Source organism: Nomascus leucogenys, chromosome 6 (assembly GCF_006542625.1).
Source record: "Nomascus leucogenys isolate Asia chromosome 6, Asia_NLE_v1, whole genome shotgun sequence".
NCBI classification, from domain to species: domain Eukaryota; kingdom Metazoa; phylum Chordata; class Mammalia; order Primates; family Hylobatidae; genus Nomascus; species Nomascus leucogenys.
In genome coordinates this window covers 4,761,067-4,788,180 of record NC_044386.1, presented here as the reverse complement: position 1 = coordinate 4,788,180, position 27,114 = coordinate 4,761,067, and the positions used below count along the sequence as shown (strand labels likewise).

Sequence of the window (27,114 nt, the reverse complement as noted above, 5' to 3'; positions counted from 1 at the left end):
CTGCACCCGAGTTTGGAACATTGTGAGACCCACCATTCAGAGGCAGACTAAAGGCGCACCCCAGATGTGGGCACAATGGCCACTGGGAGAGTGTGGCCACTGCCAGTGCTGAGGAAACCTTTCACAGGCATCCTTCACTGCAGGTGGAAAGGCAGCATGGTTTTCAGAGAGAAATCACGCTCCTGTTGGTCAACACACCAGATTCTGAGTTAATGTGTTTGGTAACTATAAGGCCATACAATTATTTGACGGGTGTGGACCACTCTTTGATAGCTTTATTTAAAAAAAAAAACAACAAAACACATCTCTTTGAAACTTATTTTTTATATTAAACATCATGGTGGTCATTTGGGAGAGATGGTGCAAGTGAGGTAGTACAGATTCCTTTTCCCCAAATCAAATAAAGGCTGACAAACTGTGAACATCTCAAAAGAACCAAAACAAAAGCACTATTCTTGTTACAAGCCATTGGTATTTGTTCCCTAAAGCACTCAGAATAAGTGTGCCAGAGGAACAAGGCCTGCAGCGGGGAGATCAGCTCCATTTCTGGTCTATAAATGACTTGTATGGAAAGTCCCTGGTCAGAATGAGTTGGGAAAAAAGAAACCTCACATGGAAACTGCAGAAAAATTACAAACCCCTCCCTACAAAAACACATATATGAAAAGGGTATATGGCATTAAAATTTTAAAAATATTCTGGAAGAAGACCGACTTAAGCAAATCAATTTCACAAAATGTGATTACACTGTCAGGTAACATAAGAGAGTGAGAATTCAATGAAGACACCAAGTGGAGAAAAGAAGACAGAATTCTATTAACAGGAGCTGGCATGGAGCAACAGAGAAGCAGCAAGCAGCCAGGAAATCCAGGAGCAACCCTCCTGAACAACACTCCTGAGATGCTCACTCTCTGAGCTGGGAGATTATATCATCAAACTTGAGAATCAGAAAGGCTATGGCACAGAAGGACTGGCAAGGCCACTGGATCCACTTACATAGACAATTCAACCGGAACAACTGTGGTCAAGACTGTAAAACAGAATTTACATGCATTACTATTGAAAGATTAGAGGTACACAATATAAAAATAATATTAAAGTGAAACAGAAATAAGGAAACTGCAAGCAATTATAACAAAGGTTGGAGCTTGAACTGAAATGAGAAGACTAGAAAATGAAAGAGGTAGAAATGTGCCAATAGTTTTATTTTTCCTGTGAAGGTCTTTATGGCTTTAGTTTAATTTGTAACATTAATAAATCAAGAAAGAGTGGCATAAGCAATGATTTTAAATTGTAGAGGAAACTCTAGTAGTATTAGAAATATATGGTATGTTTTCTAAATAACCAAAGGGTACAAAAGAGAAGACAGTCATATAGCAAAAGCTATAAAAGAAAAGTAAACATTAGAAAAAATGAAATAATTCAAATAAGAAGTAAACTTAGATGAAATATAAGACATCTTTTGAAAGGTAACACACAAATAATATCATAGACCAATCTTATGAAATGTATAACAAATTATAAAGAAAATACTATTAAAGCCACCAGACCATTAAAGAATACATAAAGATCAACTGGGGCTCATTACAGGAGTGTAAGGATGGTTTAATTACTCACACACCCCAAGCTTCATTCACCTAAGGCTATAGAATGAGGTGCACTTTTCTTCACAAATATAAAGTCATGACTGCTCACTTCTTTTGAGTGATGGAAATGTGCATGGGTTCAAGTGTTCTTCATTGATGGAGCTAACACAGTGTCATGTACATAAAGACACAGAACATCAGTCAACACTCAGCATCCTCTGTGACTGTGACTCTGGGGTCTCATGAGTTTACACCTTTTGCCTATTGAGCCCAGGATCCTGTGTGACTGGACAAGGCCAATCTTCTTGATAAAAGAAATAGTCACCAAGGATTGGTAGCCACAGAGCTTGAGGTGACAGTGTCCTGTGGGCTTTCTGGGAGTGAGGTGGGGGTAGAGGCATGGGTCTCTTCCTTGTGTTATGTACAGATTGTCACAAACTTTAAAAAACACATTTGTCAACTTCTTTTTTTACAATTTCTCCAAGGCCACTATAGAATAGTTATGTAGGAGAAAAGCCATGAGCAAAAATTTAGTCATGCTGAGAAGATGGAAATAAGTGAATGTTTCCATAATCAGATAGAAAATTACAATGTAATAGGTGATACATATCAAATAAGAGCCAGCACTTAATTGTGAAAATGCAGAAACATTCCAACTGAGATCAGGGACAGGAAAAAATACATTGTAGTATTGTTTTAGAAATATATGTCATTGCCATTAAACTAAGGGCAGGGGTGAACAAGAGATATACACGCTAGAGAGGGAAGCCAAAATTATCAGTATTGACTTATGATATTAAAATACATGATTATTGTTTGAAAAAATGTAAAAATATAAAATTTTAGGATCTGATTACACAGTGGATGTTTTACTCTATAAAAATAATACTAAATAAAATATAAAATTTTATTTCTGATATTAATAAAAATTATTAAACATTATTCAGGAAAAAATAAATACACTTATATTCCCCTACATAAATAAATCTATAAACTGTTCTTGAGAAAAACAGTGACTAAAGTAAACATTTTTAAGAATGGTTTCTGATAGGTAGCTTCCAAGTTTTTCAGTTTTCAACTTTGCCTAAATTTATCTAATAATACAATGTAATCCCAACCTAAATTTCAGAAAGATTATTTTTTATTTTTAAACCTGACAACAAGAATATATATTTATTCTGGATAAAACATTCAGGAAGAGCCCTAAACCTTCTAAGAAAGACAAGTGTTGAGAGGTGGGCTTTCCCTGTTGGGGAGTAAGCTTTAGGAACCACTGCAGGGATGAAACAGTGGGGAGGAGAAGCCAGCACCACAGGGAAGGGCAGGGAAGGAGAGTCAGGCTTTGTGAACCGCACGTGAATTTAAGTGAGGAGAGGGCTGGCCTTCCAACTCAATGCAGAGAAAATAAATTCTTCAATAAATGGCGTTGGAACAGATTGGTAGGCATTGGAAGAATAACTGGGAACCTTACACTTCATTCCTTATGTCAAAATAAATCTCATTTTGATCAAAATCAAATTTAAAGTAATCAAAATGTTTGAGAGAATATGAGTAAATATTTCATAATATTAGAGTATTAAAAATTTTCTAAATGTGTCATGTAAACAAGAATCTGTTAAGGGAAACTCCATTACAGAACACAAATATAATGTGTAACAGCAACAAATTAATGTATCTGGCAAGATGCTACAATGAACTGCCATGATTGCTACCCAGAGCGAGAAGGTTATGCATCAAGAACCAAACAGTTTATCTCTCAAACCAGCCACTCAAGAGGGTCGGAGGCTGCTAGCCAACAAAGGCGCAACAGGTGAGCATATACCACTACTGTTCTGAGCAAACCAATGGATTATCACACTCATCATAGTAATGCAATAACTTGTCACGTTATTACACTCATCACGAGGGCCTTCGTTTTCTGTATTTTGTATGCACACACTCAAACACACATTATTCACTTTTATCACACACACATACGTGTCTATATTTACATATTTTCCTAATGCACACATACAACACAAGAAAAATTAATAAGGTAAAAATAAGAGTCCGTGAAATACACTTTCATATGGATTCATTTACATTCAATGCCTACAAACCACCCAATAGGGTGGTGGGTTAAGCATGTCCCTGGTATTTTTCTCACTCTACAGTCCCCAATGGCCAACTCCCCAGTCTTTGCATCTACACGTTTTAAATACAAAATTTATGGCCTGGTTTGGGAGATAAACTGTTTGGTCCTCAGTGCATAACCTTCGCGCTCTGTGTAGCAATCATGGGATTTTGTTGTAGCATCTTGCCAGACACACTGATTTGTTGCTGTTACACATTATATTTGTGTTATGTAATGAAGTTTCCCTTAATAGATTCTTGTTTACATGATATATTTAGAAAGTTTTTAATACTCTAATATTATGAAATATTTACTCATATTCTCTTCAAACATTTTGATTACTTTAAATTTGATTTTGATCAAAATGAGATTATTTTGATATAAGAAATGAAGTGTTAAATTAAAATGTGTTTTAATACAAAAGTTTTAAAAAACTTTTATCATCATCATAAGCACTATTATCTGAGTGGATCCTGGAGGTTTTGTGAGGCCTGGAGCTTATGTAATTTAGGGCTAACCCTTGTAAGAAGAGTATTTTCAAAAAGTTCACTGAAATAATAGATGTAAGAAATAAAAACCTAAATTTAGTTTAAATGTTGAATTTTAACAATTTTAACAGTTTAAACAGATTCTTCTTGTTACCTCTCCTTAGTCTTTTTTTTTTTTTTTTTTTTTTAAGACAGAGTCTTGTTCTGTTACTTAGGCTGGAGGACAGTGGCATGATCAAAGTTCACTGCACCCTAGACCTCCCAGGTGCAAACAATCCTCCTGCTTCAGCCTCCTGAGTAGCTAGGACTATAGGTGCATGCTATCGCACCTGGCTAATTTTTAAAATTATTACTATTTGTGCAGTTGGGGTCTCACTGTGCTGCCCAGGCTGGTTTCAAACTCCTATCCTCAAGCAATCCTCTGGCCTCACCCTTCTACAGTGCTAGGATTACAGGTGTGAGTCACCACACCCAGTTAAGTCTTTGTAAATTAAGGAAATATATCACAAATGCATCAAAACAATGAAAAAGTCCTAATTATTGAAATTTCATTTGGCGTAAAAGTAAAATCAGACTCTGGGACAATGTGGGTGGCTGGAGCTGAGAGGCGAATTCTTGCATGGATTCTTGCCTTGCATTGGATCCAGACAAACCCACGCATTCTAGAAGACTGTGGTCTTCCTTTATGATGACTGCAATCATTTCAAACCTTGAAATGATTCTGTGCGTTCACTGGTCAGCCTGGTGAGCAGCCGCCCCTCTCTAGCACGTTGGCCCTATAGCTCAGGGGCCACTTCCAAACCATGCAGTCCGTGGCAGGTGCTGGGCTGTCTGTCACTCAGTAAGGATCTGCTGAGTAACTGAACACATGCTGTAGTATATATAATCTCCCTGATAAAAGCTGTCTTGGTCAACGGGGAGGAAGCCTGGTTTTCTTCTGTGATGTGGCTGAAGCATCTGTCCTTCCACTGGCATTTGACTGTTCTTTTAAATTACATTAGCAAACCTCATGCTGGGAGACAGCATAAGGGGAGATTTCAATCCAACTCTCATTGAGAGTCACAAATTCTAAATTAGTGACATCTTCATAAATTTCATGTCCAACACATTTAGGATCTGCGATTTTCAGAATCAAAGCATGGTTTAAAAGACTGCAGCGTTTCGCCAGGTTTTCTTTAACAGATTTCAATGCTCTCGAAAACGAGGCCTAGGTGAGTATCTTGAAAGAAATCGTGACACTAAAACATATTTATTCTTAATAAACACAGGGTTAATGAAGCAGGTTTTTTTCTTTGTGTTTTCATTCATTTGGTTTTGTTTCTTGTTTTTAGCAAGAAAAAAGAGAAAAACGAGGCCAGTGGTCATACCCTGAGGGAGATGTTCTCTTTCTGGGGCCAGTTGTGCTGGGTCCTGTTTCTAGGCTCAATAGTCCTGGCTGACCCCATTCCAAATGCAAGCAGTCCCACTGTGTGAGTCAGGGATGCCTACCCTCGTGCTCGCTGGCCCAGCCTCCCCAGAGACCTTCCATGCTAGTGTGTCTGCTGCGTAGCGTCTGGCTCTTGGCCTGCTGCTTTCCAACACCTCTTGGAGAATGTGCACAGAAAATCTAGCAACACTGCATCACAGGTCTGCAAAAAGATTTAATCTTCAGTTTAAGCTCATCACAGCTCACTTAGCTCTTTGTATAAATTACTTATCTCTCAGAGTTTTAAGATAATCATGTGTGAGTAATCCTGGATATTTAGCAAGTTACAGTAATTTATACTCGGGTCTGTCTTATCTATTTTAAATCAGAAAGTGGTGGTCTTATAGAAGAATATATCACTTTCAGCAGTAGTAGAAATGGAAGACAATAAAGACAATTCTACAGATTCATTAGAAATGAGCACAGACATGAAATGATGAGACGAAGAAAAGAAGACATAGTAAGTAGAAGACATACAATAAATTGGTGGACCTAAATCCAAATATAACCACACTCCATAAGAAGAGATTCAGCTTATGTTAAAAAAAGATAGGTTTGGCTGGGCACTGTGGCTCACGCCTGTAATCCCAGCTCTTTGGGAGGCCGAGATGGGTGGATCACCTGAGGTCAGGAGTTCAAGACCAGCCTGACCAACATGGCAAACCCCTTCTCTACTAAAAATATAAAAATTAGCTGGGCATGGTGGTGCGTGCCTGTAATCCCAGCTACTCGGGAGGCTGAGACAGGAGAATTGCTGGAACCCGGGTGGTGCAGGTTGCAGTGAGCTGAGATTGCGCCACTGCACTCCAGCCTGGGTGACAGAGTAAGACGCTGTCTAAAAAAAAAAAAAAAAAAAAATAGATTCTTCACTTGATAAAATCAAAATCCAGCAGAATATTATTTACTAAAGACATAGGTAAACCTAATGACACAAACATTTAATAATAAAAAGAATTAAGAAATGTAGGCCAGGTCAAAAAAATAATAATAAATGGAGCTGGTGCCCATAGTGTTAATTTCAGACGATATAAATCATAAATTGGAAAGCAAGATTAGAAATAAGGATGGTCATTGCTTAATAACAAAAGAACAATTTATGCAGAAACTATAACTATCTAACAATACAAAGTGGAATTTTAAAGTCAATTGTAAAGTTAAACTAAGAGAAAAAATGGAAAAACAACCAATCATAATGTGAAATTTTAATAGACTTCTCTCAGAAGCAGAGAAAGTAGACAAATATAAGAATATAACAGATTTAAATAAATAACTATGGAATTTGATCTAGTTGTCATATGAATAACCCTATTCAGAACACATTCCTTGATTCTCACGGGAAATATTTATAACAAACTCCCATTGCTAAGCCATAAAGGAAGTCTCAAAAACGCCAAAAATAAGATAACTTTAAAACTTCCTTTGATTTCAATATAAGAACACTTTAAATAACAGAAAAAAAATGTACCCTGAAGCTTCCATATATTTGGAAATAAAGAATCACAATTCTAAATTATTGATGGGTCAGAGAATAGAGCAATGGTGCCTAACTGTATCTAAAAACAATATATTGTGTTCTTCCCTCCAACCCCAGAACCTTGATTCTGAATGAAGCTTGCAGTTTTCAGCAAATATTTCAGGAAGCACTTATTAGTACATTTGCAGTAATTGCATGGACATAGATATAAATAGGTTTGTAATGCAAGCTATCTATTCTATCTGCCCACCAGTTTGTTTTGCATTCTCATTCCAAAATATTTGAAGCATGTGCCATGGTTTTTTTTTTTTTTTTTTTTTTTGAGACGGAGTCTCGCTCTGTCACCCAGGCTGGAGTGCAGTGGCACAATCTCGGCTCACTGCAAGCTCCGCCTCCCGGGTTCACGCCATTCTCCTGCCTCAGCCTCTCTGAGTAGCTGGGACTACAGGCGCCCACCACCACGCCCGGCTAATTTTTTGTATTTTTAGTAGAGACGGGGTTTCACCGTGGTCTCGATCTCCTGACCTCGTGATCCGCCCGCCTCGGCCTCCCAAAGTGCTGGGATTACAAGCGTGAGCCACCACGCCCGGCCAGCATGTGCCATGGTTTTAATTATTAGGGGACAGTTACGCTCAGTGTGGGAAATCTCAGTGAATTTTAGAGCCAAACACACTGAGTCCCAGAAAACAGAGTAATGAAAATATTATGAAAAATTTAATGATTTAACCTAAATAACCAGCTAAGTTTCCTGAAAACCAGAAGTATTCTTTAGTTCACAAGGTATCTTTCTGCCCTTTCTTATATGGATGATATACATACATGTGTGTGTATACATATATATCTGTGTGTGTATGTAGGCATATATATATGTATATATACACATGCACACACATATAAAATACTAAAAATGTACTAAAAGTAAAGCAACCAAGATGTCCTTAAGCAGGTTACTGGATAAATAAACCTGGGGCATCCAGACAATAAAATGTTATCCAATGCTAAGAAAAAATGAGCTACAAAAAGACATGGAGGAAACTTACATGCATGTGACTAAGTGAAAGAAGCCAGTCTGAAGAGGTTACATGCTGTATGATTCCAACTATATGACATTCTGGAAAAGGCAACACTGTGGAGACAGTAAATAAGTCAGTGGTTGCCAGGGGTTGGTGGGGAGGGAGGATGAACAGGCAGAGCACGGAGGATCTGCAGGGCAGTGAAGCTCCTCTTTATTATACTGCCATGGTGGATTGATGTCAGAATACATTTGTCCAGACCCACGGTATATATGACACTACGAGTGAGCACCCATGTAAACTACGGACTTGGGCGATAGGGATGTGTCCACCTGGGTTCATAAATTTTAACAAATGGAGCACTCCGGTGGGGAATGTTGATGGTGGGGAAGGGTGGACGAGTGTGGGCCTAGGAAATATATGGGAACGCTTTATTTTCTGCTTAATGTTGCTATGAAATGAAGCTAAAACTGCTGGAAAAAATAGTCTTCAAAAATAAATAAGTAAATAAAATAAAACAAAACACATACACATACAACAAAATGAAAATCAAGCGAACAAAATATAAAAACTCAAAGTACAAAATACCTTACAGGACTACTTAAGGCACATTTCTAGATGTACAATGACACATTCAAATTTAGAAAGTTAATGTTGTATCCCCACTGCTTCTGCAATGGTTTCTATGTTACTTTTCAGTGTTTCCTGAAATAAGTCCAATTAGTCTGGCTTACGGTTTATTGTGTTTGTCTATAGTTATCACTTGACTTTCATTAGAGATGTATGCAGGCCAATGTCTGTACCTGTTTAAATACATTTCAAGCTCATTGGTTTGGTGCGAAGTCACATTTTCCCCAGGGGAGATACAGTAAGGTGTCATCTTTTATACCTCATAATCAGCACACTGAGGTGATCAGACAGTTTCGAGTCACGGCATTCCTACCTGAACTGGTGACGTCACACTGTAGCTGAACAGCTCCCTAACAGCGTTTATCTTTTATTTTATTTATTTATTTATTGAGACAGGTTTTCACTCTGTGGCCCAGGCTGGAGTGCAGTGGTGCCATCAGTGCAACCTCTGCCTCCTGGGCTCAAGTGATCCTCCCACCTCTCCCTCCGAAGTCGTTGAGAGCACAGGCATGTGCCACCACATCAACTAATTTTTTTGTATTTTTGGTAGAGCTGAGGTTTCGCCATGTTGCCCAGGCAGGCTGGTCTTGAACTCCTGAGCTCAAGCCATCCACTTGCCCCAAAGTGCTGGGGTTACAGGCGTTAGCCACTGTGCCAGGCCCAGCACTCATTCTGGAGGGGCCTTAGCCCTTCTGGTTTCCCTGATTAGACTGAGATTGGTTAGATGTCTTTGCAAAGGGCACAGTGGAGGGCAAACAGGTACCCAAAGACAATCAGGTGGGTCTCAGCACGGTGGCTTCTGTGGGTGAGACACATAGTCCCGTGTCCACCCCACTGGGCTCTCTCCCAGCAGAGCAGGGAAGCCTTGGGATCTAGAGAACGAAGCTCTAATGACTCTGGAAGGGCCCCTCACGGTACTTCTTCCCCCTGCAAGTACTCCAAAGTTGAGTAAAACTGGCTGTCATTCCAGAAGCACAAAGAAAGTAACAGCAGAGAACCACTGCCCGTGGACCTTTGAGGCTCACATCCATGATATGACAACAGTATAGAACGGCTTCCTGAACTCAAGTAATGAATGCATAGTAGATTTGCTAAAACACCAAGCATTCTAATACAATCCCCAAATATTCCAGAAAGCCATGTTGACACAGAAGTGGGGCTGCCTGCCACCCTGGCTGTGCCATTTGTGGGCCCCAGTGCAAAACAAACGTGCCAGGCCCCTTGTTAAAAATCCTTTGAGGCCGGGCGCGGTGTCTCACGCTTGTAATCCCAGCACTTCGGGAGGCCGAGGCGGGCGGATCACGAGGTCAGGATATCGAGACCACCCTGGCTAACACAGTGAAACTCTGTCTCTACTAAAAATACAAAAAAAATTAGCCGGGTGTAGTGGCAGGCGCCTGTAGTCCCAGCTACTCGGGAGGCTGAGGCAGGAGAATGGTGTGAACCCAGGAGGCGGAGCCTGTAGTGAGCCGAGATTGCGCCACTGCACTCCAGCCTGGGTGACAGAGCAAGACTCCATCTCAAAAAAAAAAAAAATCCTTTGGAATTTCACATCAGCAACAGCCAAGAATAAAACTACACAGGAGGCTCCTCTGAGCAGGGAGCCCTGGGGGCTGCGCGGGTCTCACTCCCAGGAAGCCCATCCTGCTGCTTGGGAACGCTCAGCTACTTAGATAATTAAATGAACCGAGATGTTCACTTCTCTAGCATTCCTGTGAGCAAAACCCTCTCCTATGCAAACACCTCCTAAGCAACCAGGTTTCTTTTCATTCCCTTGGTAACCTGTGCTTTACTGGGTGATTAGTATTTTCACAGCCTCAGATCGAAAAGAGATAAGAAACAACAGAAAAGGAAATTGCTCCCGCCTTTTCACTGCAAATGTTTCTATAGGAGAGCAGTGGAAACAAAGCCGCCCTGCTGAGCTGAGCCTTATCTTTCATTTCCAGAGTGTGCAACTAGCAGGCAGAGCTATGGACCCATGTATCTTGGTTGTAAAAGGAATTATTCCACTAATGGGTTTGTATAAGCAAGAAGAACAAGCCATCCAAATACCAAGTGGAGACGGGGCTACAGAGAAAACAAAGCATTTGATCACAATATGTGATCGAGACTCTTACTCAGCATTATCTAGACCCTTACTTGGCATCCCTAGAAGAGTCCTGAAAACAGAGGGGAAGTCTCCATTTACCATCTGGAAAGCATTTCCTCTTGTATCTTCAATCCCCTGTCCAGAAAGGTGTGTGATTAGTGTTAATGCTTAGAAAACGAGAGTTAAGATGAATGACCCGAAGAGCCACTCCATTTAGATAAACTGAGAAGTATAAAGGGAATAAATATTTGTGTGATTTATCATCCATGTTTCAAAAGCAAGTGATAAAAAGGCCTGACTCATGCTAGAATGCAGATGGAGACGGGGCAGCCACAGGAGGGCCGTGGGCTGCTTGTCTGGGCAGTGTCCGCGCAGGGAGGAGGCTCCGTGTGAGGGAGGAGCGGGAGGAGAGGGAGCCAGAGGCTGCGCAGCCACCCCGTCCAGGAGGAGCAGGTGGGAATTGCTGATGCCTGTTATTTCTCCAGGATACTCCTGCGGGCCAAGGCTGCACAGCCATTTTAAGAGAATCTCCAGCAAGAAGACTTCTAGACACCCAACACCCTGCCCCCTGCAGAGATTTATGACTTAGGGGATCCCATCTGGCAATGCAATTGCAGGAGCCTGCAAGGCTGCAGGACGGCCTCTGGGTGCCGAGGAGGAGGCTGGGGCTCCGGCCAGCACAGCAGGTTTCTGTTTTCATTGAAGTTAAAACAGAGAAGGCTGTGGATTAAAATGTTTTACAGGTTCCACCCCTCAATCCTTGTGGGACCCTCCTCTAAGCTGAACATGAAACACCAGATCACACCTCACTGAGCCTCAGTTAGTGTCAGACACAATACGAACTGTGGGGAAGGAGAGTGCAGCTTATTCCCTCGGGGCTGCGGCTCCAGCTTTGCCAGGCTGCTGAGGACACAGCTCGGAGCACCTGCAGCCTAGAGGCCAGTGAAGCCTCGCAGGGAGACAGAATTCAGTAAGAAAGACGCACACCATCCTCAGAGAAACGGAACACGGGTTTCCTGACCATTTCATCAGGAACAAAAAATTGTTACTATCCAGGACATAATAGAAATATATTTTGCATTTCAGAAGAAAAGTAAAGCAACATTTTAAATTAAAATCTATGTTCCCAACTCAATTGTTAAAATAATACAATGAAACAACAATCCCCAAGGGTTGATATATGCCATGTAGGTCCAATTATTCTGTGTTTTTGCCATGGATAGTTTTGCTTTATAGACTAAATACATAACTGTTGTGAATTTGTTTCTCCTTTTACAGCAACAATAATCATAGCCAAGATTTAGTGAGTGTTTATCACACCTGAGAGCGTTTTCGTGGAATCCTCACCTTATCCTAGGAGACAAGAGACCTGGATCATGCCCAAAGTGGGGAAGGCAGGGTCGAGCCCAGGGAGGCAGGCAGTGTCACGGCTGCACCTTTGACAAGGTGCAATGCCGCCCAGCACCTTTGTCTGACTCTGGCCCATGGACATAACCCCTGCCAACCAGGCCACTCCATAGAAAGAATTCCAGTGCAGGAGAGTTGTGGGAAGGGAGCCTGGAGATCTTGTTTCTCCTGTGAGACAGAAATTTACTAAGCCCCACGTGCGATCAGGCCCCGGCTATTTGTGGGCAATGGACGGGGAGATCCACTTGGTTCTCCTTAATATTCTCCCAGACAGGAAAGCATGGCATTGGGTTCACAGAGAGGCTTCCGTATTGTCTCAAAGTTTCCCCTTTCAGAGGGCAATATGAACATTCCAAAATATGAGGTGCACATGTCAAAGGGTGCCATCGTGGAGGGCTCCAGGGTTGACTGAAGTGGATTTGGGGCAGCCTCAGTCTCATGCTTCCACCTGCTGTCGGATACATCAGCTCCAGCTTCCCCTACCCTGGCCCTCTGCTGCTGAACTGCACCTTTTCTTCCAGCACACAGTGCTCTTGAGAGCATGTGTGTATTAAACCGTGTTTGAAAGAGTCAAGTGTAGAAGATAGGACACAGCAGAACGCAGAGATGTCTTTGGCTCCAAATCTCTCAATACCAGAAAGACCAAGCGTAGAGAGGTGGAGGCAGAGGAGACCCAGCCAGAAAAACAACAGGAACCACAGGGTGAAATGGGTCCCTTACATGGAAAAAATAGTAACTTCCCAAGGCTCCTCCAGAGGCTCGGGACCATCTGCCCTTGTGATGGGAGGGAGGGCAGAGCAGGGGGGTTGGAGGCACAGGGAGATTCTGGCAAGAGGAAGGGCTGGTCATTGCTTCCTTCTCTTTAGTCTGAGGTCCCAGGTGGAGAGTGTGGGGCAGGGAGACGGAGGAGATCGCAGATGATGTGAACCCAATGTCCTGGGAGGTGGGGAGCAAGTGACCCAGGGGCAGGTGTAAGGATTGTGTACCATCCTTGGGTGACCACACTTTTAGAGTGAGAACATGGGATTTGGGGGGTAGCATTTACTGCTGAGCTCCATGTGCAGAGTGGGTCAAGAATTGGGGGTATTCAGGCTGGGGTGACCAGGACAGTATAGGGGAGGTAGGGTGAAGCAAGGCAGCTCAGGCGCTGGTGAGGGGAGGGTTCCAGCACTGCCATGGACTCTGGCCTGGGTGGGGGTTCTGGGGTCCTGGGCAGTGAGCGGTGGGAAGACAAGCCACCCAGTGAGACAGAAGGACAACTTCAGTGTGGATCCTGAAGCATAGGAGCTGCATGACAAGAGGCATGGTCTGTCTGGGGAGGGGTGTTCAGGACTGAGATGTCACAGGTGAGGTGTGTATGAGCTCAGGATGTGGCTGAGCTGCACCAACTAGACCCAGCAGGCATGGCTTAACAAGGGAGGGAACGGTTCCCTTTGCGCGAGTCCGAGCTGGTGGGCAGCCATGGGGCGGGGGGAGCACAGTCCTTCTCCAGTTTACCAGGCTTGGCTATCTCTGTCTTGGTCCTCCGCTCCCCTAGAAGGTGACCCCTGCCCGAGGGGCTGCAGCTGCTCACTAAGGCCAGGCCCTGCTGCAGCCACAGAGGTGGGCAGAGAAAGAGGAAGGAGCAGCTGCCTCTTGAGGGCTCGGCATGGAGGACACAGGCTCACATCCCATGGGCCAGACCTCAGCCCGGGAGGACAGAAACAGTGTCCAGTCGGGATCCCTGTGCAGGTGGGTGTACGCAGTGTACGGGGCAGCGGCTTCTATTAACAAAGAGGGGAAGGAGAAATGGACCTTGAGGGATACCTCTGGGCAGTTATTGTTGATGGCAGGAGCGAGAGACTGAATCAGGGGAGGCCATTTGAGTGGACAGTCAAGGAACAGAGAGGTAGGTGCGTTGGAAGGATCCCACGGGTGGATTTAGTGTTGACAAACTGACCACAGCAGTAGTAGTCGCAGTCGCAGGAGCTGTGGTGATCGAGTGTCTGATGAGATCTTCATCTGCAGTGCTACGGTGAGTCAAGGATACCGCAAATGCTCCTATTTTGGGGTCTTCCCAGGGGAGCTCCTGAGGGAGGCTGACGTGAGGCAGATACTTTACACGGGAGATATGTGGGAACTTACAAATGTGGTTTAGATGTATTAAGGAACAGTTGATTCCAGAAGCTTTATGATGTCTGAGTAGTGCCTATTTCTCAGTGGTGGCAATCCAGACAGGATCTGTCAAGCTTCTCTACAGAACAGCCCCAAGGGAGAGTGGGGTCACAGAGCTTATAATCTTGGGATGTGACTGCACACATTTTCTTTTTGTCATCTCACAGCTGGGCAAACTGAGGCATAAAGAGGTGCAGCCACTTCCCCAAGGCCACACCGCAAGCCTGAAGTGTCTCTTCCTTGCCTCATGGGACCATGGTTCATCCACGTCTCCTATGAACACCTATTGAGGTCCCACATGAGCCAGGCACGATTCTCATCCCTTAGGATGTGTCAGTGGACAAAGCAAAGATCTGATTCTGATATGGGAGCGGGGCAGGGAAGTGCTGGGAGGAGAAGGGCGGGGTCCCTGATGAGGGCTCCACCCTTGGGCCTGTGCCCATGGACCTAGGTGAGGACAGGCATTTCTGTTTCATGCCCAAATGTTGCATTTTCCAAGACCACCCTGGCCCACCATGCCCCCATCCTGTGCCTACAAAAACCCTGAGACGGTAGCCAGCACATAGACAAGTGGCTGGACGTCGAGCGAAACATATTGGTGGAAGAACACACAAGTCATTTGACATCGAGAGAAACACATCAGCGGAGGGGCATGCTGACAGGCACCAGCAGATGCCGGCAGGCCATCAACCAGAGTTTGTCTGGGACGGTCGGAGGAGAACTCAGCCGCGGAGCAGCCCAACTCCAGGGGAAAGACCACTTTCCCATTCCATCCCCTTTCTGGCTCCCCATTCACCTCGCTGAGAGCTACCTCCACTCAATAAAACCTGGTACTCATTCTCCAAGCCCACGTGTGATCCAGTTTTTCCAGCACATCAAGGCAATAATAATCCAGGATACAGAAAGCCCTCTGTCCTTGGGATAAGGCAAAGGGTCTAATTGAGCTGATTAATACAAGCTGTCCAGGGATGTCAAAATTAGAAGAGCACACTGTAACACATGCCCACTGGGAGTTCAGGAGCTGTAAACATTCACCCACAGACGTTGCTGTGGGGTCAGAGCCCCACAACCTGCCCATCTGCCTGCTCCCTGTAGAGGTTTGAGCAGTGGGCCACCAAAGAAGTGAGCCACGCCCTCATCGCACACCTTGCGAGGGGGAAAAAGGAGGTCCTCCCGTTTCAATTCCAAAGAGATTTTTCCACAGTTAGTATGAAAATTCTGCACCAGGAACAAAGATTTATCTAAGTGAATACAAGAGGTGAGGATGTCATTCTTGGATAATGGTTGGTGGTAAGGGCAATTTTGCATATTATTATATTATTATTATAAGGCTGCTTAGATTTCCATTACTGAAATTCAATAATTGTATTATGGTCTCGCTTGGAAAGTGATGTTTTGACAGATTTAAAACAGGGTGAGATGATATAGAAACAGCAAACCACTAAGAGTGACAGTAAATGAGCGCCACATAATCTGTTGAGCATGTTCTACCTGAGGTTTGGTTGAAGAAGAAGTCTGGGTAACACCAGGAAGAGTAGCCCCAGGAGGAGGAGAGCTCCCTTCCCACTGGAGCCATCTCCAAACTCCCAGGTTTCCTCTTGCAGTGAGTGTCAAGTAGGACGGCCCTTTGGGCAGTATGGGGGAGGCGGCAAGAAAGAAAACAACCAACCAACAAGCAGATTGCAACAATGGGCAACCATGATTTAAATGAACTCTTCTGCTCTTTCCAAGAAAGAACTGAAGCAGCTGCCAGCATTCTCCCCATGCGGTAGGGCGGAGGCCCGCCCTAGGCAAAGGACGTAGTTGCTCCCCTCCGCTGTTGCTTTTGCTTCTCTCTGCTGCCCTGGGGTCACCAGCTCTCCTGCTTTCTATGCCTGGTCCTGTGGGGTTTGCAGATGCAAAGGGGCCTCTTCAGGGGTGTCCCAACTATCACTTCATATCTGAATTATATGATACCTCAAAGCACACAATTAGGAGCCCAGACATTGGTAGCTTGTTCCTGTGTTGGGGTGAGTTTTCTCTAGCATTCTCTCTAGATGGGCTTCACAGAGTAGACCGGGGCCGACTAGACTGCAAGGGTATGCTTGATCCACTAACATGACTAGCTTGAGAAATAGCATTCAAGCACTCAACATTTCCAATTACCCTGAGATTTAGCATCCTGACGGATTTACTCCCACATGGAACAGGTTACTCTAGTCCCTCCTTCATGTGAAAGTCACACATGCACACACATACACACATACACACACACACTTCTTTAAGTCTAATTTAGTGGTTTCCCCACATCACAGCACTGGTAACTAGGTGCCTTGAGGAGCCACAGATGCTTCTCCCTTACCAAACTTGGACTAAACACAGCATGGAAAGAGGAATTCGGCACAGGAAGTGATGCTCCCGACTTCCACGTGGCAAGGCAAGGACCTGCAATCAAGGTCACAGTGATGTCAACACCAACTGGAACACAGGCAGACCCCACTGTCCGGGGAGCAGGGGATGTGAGGTCAAGTTGGTGCAGCAGTTGACAACGTTCTGTCCTTGGCCAAACTCTAGCCAGGTTCCTCTGAGCCCGCTTCACCACAAGGCCTCACTTTGGCTTATAAAGTCATAAACAAACACCAACATGGTTTCTAACAGCTCAAGGCTACATCCCTAAGATAACCCCAGCCCCTCTTAAAGTGCCTGTCTGAGAAATCTCAAGGCTTCCCAAAGAATTTCCTGTTTGTTCTGGCTGACACCTGGATAGGACCCCTGTCTCCCAGTCTCTGTGGGAAGGTGGGAGCCTCACTTCTATGATCGCCAGTTGGCAAACCGAGATAGATTTCACAAGGACCAACCCTTCTTCATGCTTTTTGCAGTTCTTCACCTCCCCAACTCTCCCTGGTTCTGCCCTCCCGTCTTCTAGTCTCCCTGTAAAATGCCCAGTCCTTGCTGGGCTGATCGAAGGTAGTTCACTTCGGGCCAGAATCTTTCCCCTATTGCAGCAGGGATTGCTGACTAAAATCTGTCCTGACCACTTTACCTAGTGTTTGCCTTTGTTTGTCTTTGACACAACTCAGCAAGGGGCCTCCATTTCCTTCGGACAGGAAGGTCACTTTTGCCGGCAATGGTGCCATGCTACATTCTGCCTCAGCCAGCCATGGGGTTTATTTCCTAAACGATGCAGGTGTGTCTGTATTTGGTGTGTCATTCCAGGCACAGAGGGAGCCCCTGGTGAGTGGGCTGTGCTCTTGTCATGGAGCTCGGCACAGGCTGGGGAGGCCTGTCTGGGTGGGAAAGGCCAGCAGCCAGCTCTCCCGCAGTGGCCCACAGGGTTGGCTCAGGGACAGCTGAGGGCTGTGGAGCATCGTCGTGTGTGTGCATCAACTCCACAGGCCCTGGCTGACACTGTGAAGAGTCCCCCAGAGGGTGTCCCACGCCTCAGTGTGCTGCATCTTAAGCACTTTACTTCTTGTGTAAATTCTGACTGCATCTCTCTCGATAGCCGATCGTGGGAAGTGGTGGTTCAGGAAACGTGGCTGAGGCAGGGCTGGTGGCTTTATAAGGTGACAGGTCCCCGATCACATTGGGGCAGGTGTGTTGGGAAGACAAGATCTTTCCATGGAGGTGTCCTCCTTACTGTGATTGCAAGAGGGGTCCTGGCCCTTCAAATATTGGTAAGTGACCTCCTTCTCTTTACTGAGAGAGAGACCAGAGATAACACCTCCAAAAAGAGACGGTGCCTCCCACCTTCCTGTATTTTATTGCCTCAGGGAGAGTACCCAGCTTCATGCTTTTGAGGCATAGTTCAGCAAACTTGGGATCAATTTGCCAGCTACTGTGGATCTTTATCATCAAAATGTATTAGATTATCTTGTATTAAGTCTTTGAGTGCCTTGAGCTATTTGAAAGATCTAGTTGGAGTTAGAATTTCATTCTGTAAATATGTGATCTCAGGTGGTTTTTAATAGAGGCAGGAGGCAGAGAAATCCTAGGCAGACAGGGGCAGGTCCCCTGTGAAACCCCAACTTCAAGCCAAAAACAGGCTGAAACCTACAGACCAGAGTGAGAACTTCCATTCCTGTTTGCCTGCTCTCTTCCGATTGGTTCTTTCTCAATAATGCCTTTTAAGCAAGCGAATGTTGCCCTTTCCAATAGTACATATGGCCTGGCCTGCCCCCATCCTGTGCCTCTAAAGACCCCAGGCTGAGTTGGTAGAGGGGAGATGGCCTGACTTGGGGGAGGAGACCTGCTGACTTTGGGAGAAGACGGCCTGCCATTCTCATCCCCTCTCCAGCTACCCTCTCTGCTGAGAGCTATTTTTATCGCTTGATAAAATTCTCCGCCCTTACCATCCTTCATTGGTCAAGCATGACCTCATTCTTCTTGGATGCTGGACAAGAGCTTAGGGCCCACTGAGTGTGGGTACCAGAAAGGCTGGCCCTTTGCCCCGGCTGGTGGAGGGCAGCTGCCCCACACTACAGGGTCAGGGGCTGACTGAGCTGCTAACACACCTTCGTCCATTGGGCTGTGGACGATGGAACTAAAAGAGCTAATCAGCACATTAACACCCCCTCTGAGGATTTCGGGTCACGGGCACCCTTGCCTGTGTACCACTGTGTTCCTCTCCAGGCAACACTCCTGGTCTGGCTGCGGGCTCTGCACGGAGCTTGCTCCTGTGTCTTCAGAGTGACCAGCTGGATCCTGTACTCACTTGCTCACATGCTCCCTCCCACAAGGGGCTGAGTTCAGGAGGCCAAGTAGATGAGGCACCCTTGCTGGGAGTCCAACAAAGAGCCTGAAAAAAATCCTGCAACAGTTTTCACAACCTTCTGTGACGTGTCCCACGTAAAGATGAAGAAAGTGAAGACTAGAGGGATGAAGGCCTTGCCCAGACGTGATGGCTCCTGACGGTGCAGCAGGACCATGGCTGCCTCAAGGGGCCCTTCCCCACCTCCTGCCTCAGAGAACCCAAGCTTGGGTTTAGGAACTCTTAGGGGAAGTAGCAGTGAGGGTAGAGCGGATGACAAGAGCCCTGGCTTTCTGTGGCTCCAGCCCTCACACTTGTATGTTTGCAAGGCACTGAGGAATCCAGGGTCCCTTCCCCACTGGCAGGCCTTGTGATGGGTTCTTCCAGCAAGTTTCATTCGGCAAGAAAAGCACACACTAGTGGACAGGACAGCAGGCTAAGAGAGAATGCATCATTATCACCATAGCGTGTTATCACTCCTGCCAGCCTGCAACCAATTAAAGCACAAATACAACAAACAAGACGCCATTCTAAGAATGTCCACTTAGAGTCACAAGAATTTCCAGACCACTTCCCACCTAAACACACTCTCTAGGTCCCTTGTCCAGGCAGCTCTTTTCCCCTTTGCTTCTCCACTGTTATGAGTGACATGATGGCAATCAGCACTTCTCTCTCGAAATCAGGAGCTACAAGACTCGCTGAGCACGTCTGCAAACTGGGAAACCTGCTTTGATGAACACGATGCTTCTTACCTGGGAGGACAGGCAGATACTTTGCAAGGCACCAGCCCCGTGACAGGTCGGGTCTTGGGATTACAGAAGGATGTATTTACTTGAAATTTCAGGTCTCTGTAGCAGCCCTCTCTCACGGTCATCTGTCCTGTAGGAAAGGATGAAATGTAGAATAAAGACTCACATGCATGCCCCACAGTAAAAGGCAGATGATGAGCTAATAAAATCTCTTTCAAAGAATCTTAGCCATACTGGCATGTCTTTGTGTTAATGACCAACTGGCCAACTATTAATATTCCACTTTTCTGATCTGTCTTCATAAGTTGTAATTAGTGAATTTCATTCATTCTAAGATGCATATATTTTCCCTCCATATTTTTATTTTAACATCTTTAAAGTCAACATTTGTTTTGTGATTGATGTCATCATACGTTTGCTGAAATTTACCTGCTCTTTTTCTCCTCTTTCCATAGTTGAAAACACCAGTGGATTTTCAGCAGAAACACCAATATTAAATATACCTGTTCCACATTTCCATTTGAGATGACAAGAAGAAACAGTAATAAATCAGCAGGAAACATAGACAACAAAATAATAAGCAGTTTGTCACCAGAGAATTCACAGAGCTAAATCTGAAAGGCTAACTTTAACAATCATGACTTAGGTGTTGTATAGAAGGAAGTCAATGGAGATGGAAGTTTGTTTGATTCTCAGCTTCTATCTATTTAAGACTTTGTGAACATTCCTATATTTGTTCAATATTTCAATTAATTAAATTTATCCCAAAGGACTTTAACTTAAGTGAGGTACCAGGAATAGTCAATTCATTGAGATAGAAAGTAGAATGATGGTTGCCAGGGTCTTGGAGGAGGGGGAATTGGGAGCTAATGTCCAATGGACAGAGAGTTTCCGTTTGAGAAGATGAAAAAGTTCTGGAGATGATGGTGGTGATGGTTGTATATCAATGTGAATGTACTTAATAGTACTAAAACATACATTCAAAAATGGTGAAAATAGCAAATTTTACATATCTTTTGCCACAATAAAAAAGAGACACTTTGGGCGGCCAAGGCGGGTGGATCACGAGGTCAGGGAATCGAGGCCATCCTGGCCAATGTGGTGAAACTCCATCTCTACTAAAAATACAAAAATTAGCTGGGCATGGTGGCGCGTGCCTGTATTCCCGGCTACTCAGGAGGCTGAGGCAGGAGAATCGCTGGAACCAGGGAGTTGGAGATTGCAGTGAGCCGAGACTGTGTCACTGCACTCCAGCCTGGTGGCAGAGCGAGACTCTGACAAAAAAACAAGGTTATAACTAAAAGACACTTTGAGGAATGATATTAAAGAGTGAATGCAGGGCCAGGCGTCGTGGCTCACACCTGTAATCCCAGCACTTTGACAAGCTTAGGCACGTGAATCACTTGAGTCCAGGAGTTTGAGACCAGCCTGGGCAATATGGCAAAACCCCATCTCTACAAAAAATACAAAGATGAGCCAGGCATGGTGGCATGCACCTGTAGTCCCAGGTACTCAGGAGGCTGAGGGGAGATCACTTGAGCCTGGAAGGCAGAGGCTGCAGTGAGACGAAATGGCACTTCACTGCACTCCAGCCTGGATGACAGAGGGAAACCCTGTCTCAAACAAGTTGACGCAGTAGGGGAAAAAATAAATAGAACCAAACTAGTGTTGATTTAAAATTAACACAAAATATATTCAGATCTAAAAGTGATTTTATCACTCCACTTGGAAATACCGATGAAGGAGTCCTGTGGATTGGGTGGAACACCTGTTCTCATTCCTCTGCAGCCCAAGCCGTGTACAACTCAGATGGACTCAGACAGCTCAGAGTTTGCTCATAAGGAAATACAACAAAGAGACTGTCTCAGAGGAGCAAAGGAGCAGACTGTAGACACCAGGCACAAAAATCTCTCATGCCAGTTCCACAGAAGTCGAACCCCTCTTGACTTAAGGAAAATTCAAAGTCTCTAAAATATACATTGAAAACAAGTTTGACATTTTGGGGCTGCTTAGTCAAAAGGAGTGGGGCCATTCAGAAAGGAAAGTTACACTCCGTACAGTATCAGTTTTCTCAAGGGTAAAGAGGAGGGCAGCTCTCCTAATTTCCAAAGCAGGAGCCACTGTAGGAGCTCATGGCTCTAAGCCCCAAACTACCCATTTCCTGGGGGTTAGCCCTTTGAGCATTGATAAAGCAGAAAGAGTGGTTACATAGGACCCTCACAGTTTGGTAAAACCAGTCATCTCTCTGCTAACTTGGCAGAATTATATATTTAACCCAGGTAAGTGGTTTCCACATGGTGCTCCCTTAAGGTGAATTTTGCAATTATTTCTCTGATTTTAGTGATCTCTGATCAGGAATAGGTTATTTAAAAATGACTTTGATACATACTCTAGAAATGTAAGAAAATCATTTTAACATATTGAGCCCCTTGAAGAAGAATATTTCTATGAAAAAACAAGATATAAACCACTATAGACTAAAAGCAAGAGGGCCAAGGAAGCGTCCATTGAAGATGGACCTCTATCCCTTGGGGCAACAGAAAGGCAACACAAGTAAATGCTTCCAGCACTCTGGTAAGTCTGTAGCTTCAACATCTGTTCTAAAAGATCAATTTAGGAAAATCAAAAACAGCTCATGTCCTTTGAGTGTCCAAAGTCCCCCCAGGCAGGTGTAGTGGAGGTTGGGGGAGGGAGCTGCTCAGGGCAGCCTTTGAAAGGGGACAACACAGCGGGGTAAGAGTAATGCTAAAAGAAAATAAAAACTCAGGATTCCAATTCACTACACCAAAAGGAAAAATGAAGCTGAAAGTTGAGTCATGCAAAAAGCTGTCTTTCCTTTTGTTCCTAACAAGGAAGCTGAAGATACAAGGTTAAACATCCCCACTGGTAGCTACCGCATGTTCACCTTATCTCTTGTACAGTGCCGATTTACTGAGTGCGATGAATACTCAATTGATGATTCCTTGCCTGCTCCTTTTCCCTTGCAACCTGTGGATTCAGTAGTGGGACCATAACCTTACTCTTTCCCCTCCAGCCCACTTCTCCCCTTTAAATATTGAAGCTCTCAAAATAAATCATCTTTGGAGAAAGGCACAAACCACAGACTGTGTTTCTGGGATTCTGTATTCCTTTCTCCTGGCCTATCCTTAACCTTGGCAAAATAAACTCACTTGATTGAGACCTGTCTCAGACACTTTTTACAGTAAACAGGGTGGACTTCTAGAATTATGATGCTTAGCTGCCTGAACCTCGATTCAACAGATGTGTCCTTGTGTTGGAGATGAGAGCAGAAGTGGAATCTGCAGAAGCCTGAGTGGTCACAGGATCCTGCTCCATCAATGATGCTGGACAAGGCTCAGCTGCAGCTCAGGTGGGACTCAGCGGGCCAGAGACATGCACAGGTGTGTACGGGAATCACAGTGGCTGTGCACGATGACCCAAATGGCTGCACAGTGGAATTCACTATGAAAGGAAGTGATGTCCCAGAAACTTATCGCTGTCGGTGTCCCTGAGATAGTAGTGGACCAGCTCTGTGAGCCACCACGTCACACCCAGCACAGACATGGGTACCGAGGGGTGGGCAATAATGTGCCCCAAATGCCTCATAGTCAAGGCCTCACAACGGTTCCTGCCCTCAGGAGAGAAGAGCAGCACTCTGTTCTGGATCAGCTTCTGTTTTCCAGCAAATGAATGTCCTTTTAAAAATGGCATTTCCTTTTAAAAATACACATACACATGCACACATTCCTGCCTCTCCCAGATTAAAAGCCCATTTTTTCTGTGTTTAAGCTCTTGCCCTTCTAGCCCTGTGACGCTGTGACCCTGCCCTGCAACCTCTCCTATGTCCTCTGACTCCCCAGGACCATCCACCTGCTGTTCTGTCCACCTGGAGTGCTGTCCTCTACAGCCATGCCTCTGGGCTTCCCCAGCAGGTTTCTTCTCATCCCTTTCAATCAGACTCAAACACCTGCTACTCTAGATTCCTTGGCTCACCGGTTCTCAAGCTTGGGTTGGTATCAGGGCACCCTGGAAGGGCTCATTCATTAAAACACGGAGTGCCAGGCTCTGCTTCTAGATTTCAGCTGCAGCAGGTCTGTGGCTGGGTCTTAGAATTTGCATTTCTAACAAATGCTTAGTTGCTACTGTGGATGCTGGACCAAGGACTACACTTGGAGAAGTGTAAGTCTGCTCTGGGCAATCTTAGAAGCCACTATTGATTTCCATTTCAGTTTACCCAGGTGTGATTAGTACACACAACTCCTAAGATCCCTGGGATCTCTGGAATATGGAATTTCAGTCCCCACTCCGCCACCTCACCAACATCCAGAGAGGGGAGAGAGGCTTGAGACTTGGATAATGACTAATGGCTGATGATTCAATCAATCATTCCGATGTCATTCAACCTCTTTAATGACAGAGTTCAGAGAGATTGGTAGTTGGTAAACACTTCCACATGGTGGGGGTGGCACATCCCAACTCCATGGGGTCAAAAGCTCCTGTGCTCGGGACCCTTTGAGACCTCAAGACCTATGTAACTCTTCATCATTTGTAACCTTTGTAGTAAACCCATGATCGTAAATCAAGCGGCTTCTTGAGTTTTATGAGCCATTTTAGCAGATTAGCAAAACTGAAAGGGAAAGCCTGTGGGAACCCCTGACTTTGTAGGCAAGTTGTGGGTACCCATGAGACTCAAGACTGGAAACTGGCATCTGAGGGGAGGAAAGTCTTGGGGAATTGAGCTCTTAACACTCTGGGGTCTGATGCTAATTCCAGGTAGTCAGTATCAGAATTGAACTGAATTGTAGGACACCAAGCTAGCAGCATCTAGAGAATTGGAGAACTGGTTGTTAGTGTGGAAAAACTCCACCGATTTGGTGTCAGAAGGCTGTGAATAAAAACAGCTCACGTCTGGCTAGCTCAGCTTTATGCACATTTGCCCTGAAAAATGATAGCAGTAACATTTTTTCCTCTCAAAGCATCCCAGTTGTTTGCATTATGTTGCGGTTTGCATTACATCGCAATTTGCATTACATCCCAGTTTGCATCCCAGTAATGCATTACATGGTGACTCTAATTATAAGGTTCTGTTAACATTTGTGTGTCATCTGTGAACAGATTTCTCAGGGGCAGAGTGCATGTGTTATTCATTGTTATAATTTCGGTAGCATGCATGGATTAGTTTGTCACTTCACTTAGTAAGTAGTTTTTGAGCCACTGGGCAATTCTGTTACATTCATTAACTTCTAAGCTTGGACAAGTTAGTAGTGGATTAACTAATACTTATCCCCCCAAACATCATCAAAATAGGGGATATTCTTTTCTTTATATATTACTTAAGGGCAAACTGGGGCACAATTTCAATGACTGACTCATGTATCAATGCTGAGATGCAATTTGAAGATGTTTTATGAACCCACTTTCCACTTGCTAACTAGGGCTGGGAGACTATTAAATTAGAAAAAGAAACAAATGTTTGTTTAAAAATGTTCTGCAGGAAATATTACAGACTTCTTTAAGTGTAATAGTTATGATGACCCAATTTAAATAAGAAACATACTGAATAACCATACTATTTTTCTAAAACTGTTAGAAGTCTAATGAATACAGATGAAAATTAATCTGTTCCTCTCCTTACACTTATTTTTCAAGTTTAAAGTCCATTTTTTAATTCTTAACCAAACTCCTAGGAGGTGTGATTCTATAAATAATGGCTTCAGTTTGGTTTCCTGCTTTGAAATTAAAAACATGTGAAATTCAAACCTTCTATTCAAGTCTGAACAAAGAATCATGCCTTTATGGTCATTGATGATTCTGTGCAAATCACAGTCTCTTAACTAAGCAAATAAGGAATCTGTTTTGCTTTGAAATAGAAACAGAAGTTGGCTTTATTAATGTCCTTAGTTTTCTTTCTTATTGGAGACATTTGTTTAGCTTCACTCTTGAGCTGCCTCAGTGTGGGCAAAGTCCCAGGTCCAAGTCCCAGAACTTTCACCTGTTAATTGGATAACAGGGAAGTCTGAATCTAGTAAGTCATGTGATAATTTAGTAACAATGTAGTAAAAAAATTTAAAGCTCAATGAAAAACACTGTGTTTGTCCAATGTATGTGCAAGTTTTGCCTTGGCCAGTTATTTTTTAGCTGTGACTTTAGAAATCTTTTTTTTTCCTTAATGAGACATTACTAGCAATTCAGGCAACAACATTCCTTGTTATGTAGCACAGCAGTGCATATTGCAAGACTTTTAGCATCCCTGGATCCTGCCCACTAAATGTCAGTAGCATCCATCTCCCAATTATCATGACAACTAAAATACTGCCACGGGTTTCCAAATGCTCCTTATGAGGGACAGTAGAATCTTCAGTTGAGAATGCTGATGGATGAGAAGCACATAAGGTAAGTATATAATCGGGAAATAAAAGAGGAATGTAAAGTGTTCCTTTGAAAGTTTTAGCAATTAACAGAAATAGAGCAAAAAGAAGATCAGGTAGCAGGTTCCAAAAAAACTTACTTAAGAAAATAATGACAAAAATGCTACAAAAGATAATCTATGGAATGTAGCTAAAGCAATATTCAGAGGATAATTCATGGCTTTAAATACTTATGTCAATATATGAGTAAGAATAAAAATAAGTGAATGAGATATTTTTAATCAGGATGTTAGAAATAAAGGATAGCCCAAGAAAGCAGTAAGACGGATCTGATATAGAAACAAAAGTCAATATATTAGAAACAGAAGTCACTATGTTGGACATAATAACATACAACTTTGCATGCCTTCTTCTTTCACACTCTCCTCTGTATCACAGGTTCTAAAAATCAGGAGTACATTTTCTAACTCTCTTGTCTGTGAAGCTTTCAGTTAGATCCCACCAATCAGAGGCACTAGCATGAGATTTGGAAGGTGGAAGAGTGAGAAGCCACATGCTCCCATCTCTGGAAGCAGTGGATGTAAGGATGGGCTTTGGCAGATGCAAAGGTCTGTGGCCATCTTCAAGCATTTTCCTGGGAATCACTTGCTCCAGTGCTGGATTATCTGTAATCATCACCAGTGATCTCTAAAATTTTCTGCAACTTTCGGGCTTTTCAAAATCCAGAGTAACTCTGAGAGCTACAGACGTCTGGCCTTTACTCCTTCAATCTCTCTATTTTGTAAACAACCAATGCTCTGTATTAAATAACTTCTTGCTTGAAATACCTAGAAAGGTTTCTATTTTCTT

The 27,114-nt window shown here is 43.9% G+C and overlaps 1 protein-coding gene across 1 annotated transcript in view; it reads right to left on the bottom strand.

Moving 5' to 3' along the window:
* The window catches only part of ADAMTS16 (ADAM metallopeptidase with thrombospondin type 1 motif 16), a 163,485-nt gene that overhangs the window by 34,159 nt on the left and 102,212 nt on the right, over nucleotides 1–27,114 (bottom strand). Inside the window, exon 18 of the mRNA XM_003263214.2 lies at nucleotides 19,901–20,027. Within this exon, the coding sequence (XP_003263262.2) occupies nucleotides 19,901–20,027 (127 nt within the window). The remainder of the gene's footprint in view (nucleotides 1–19,900; nucleotides 20,028–27,114) is intronic.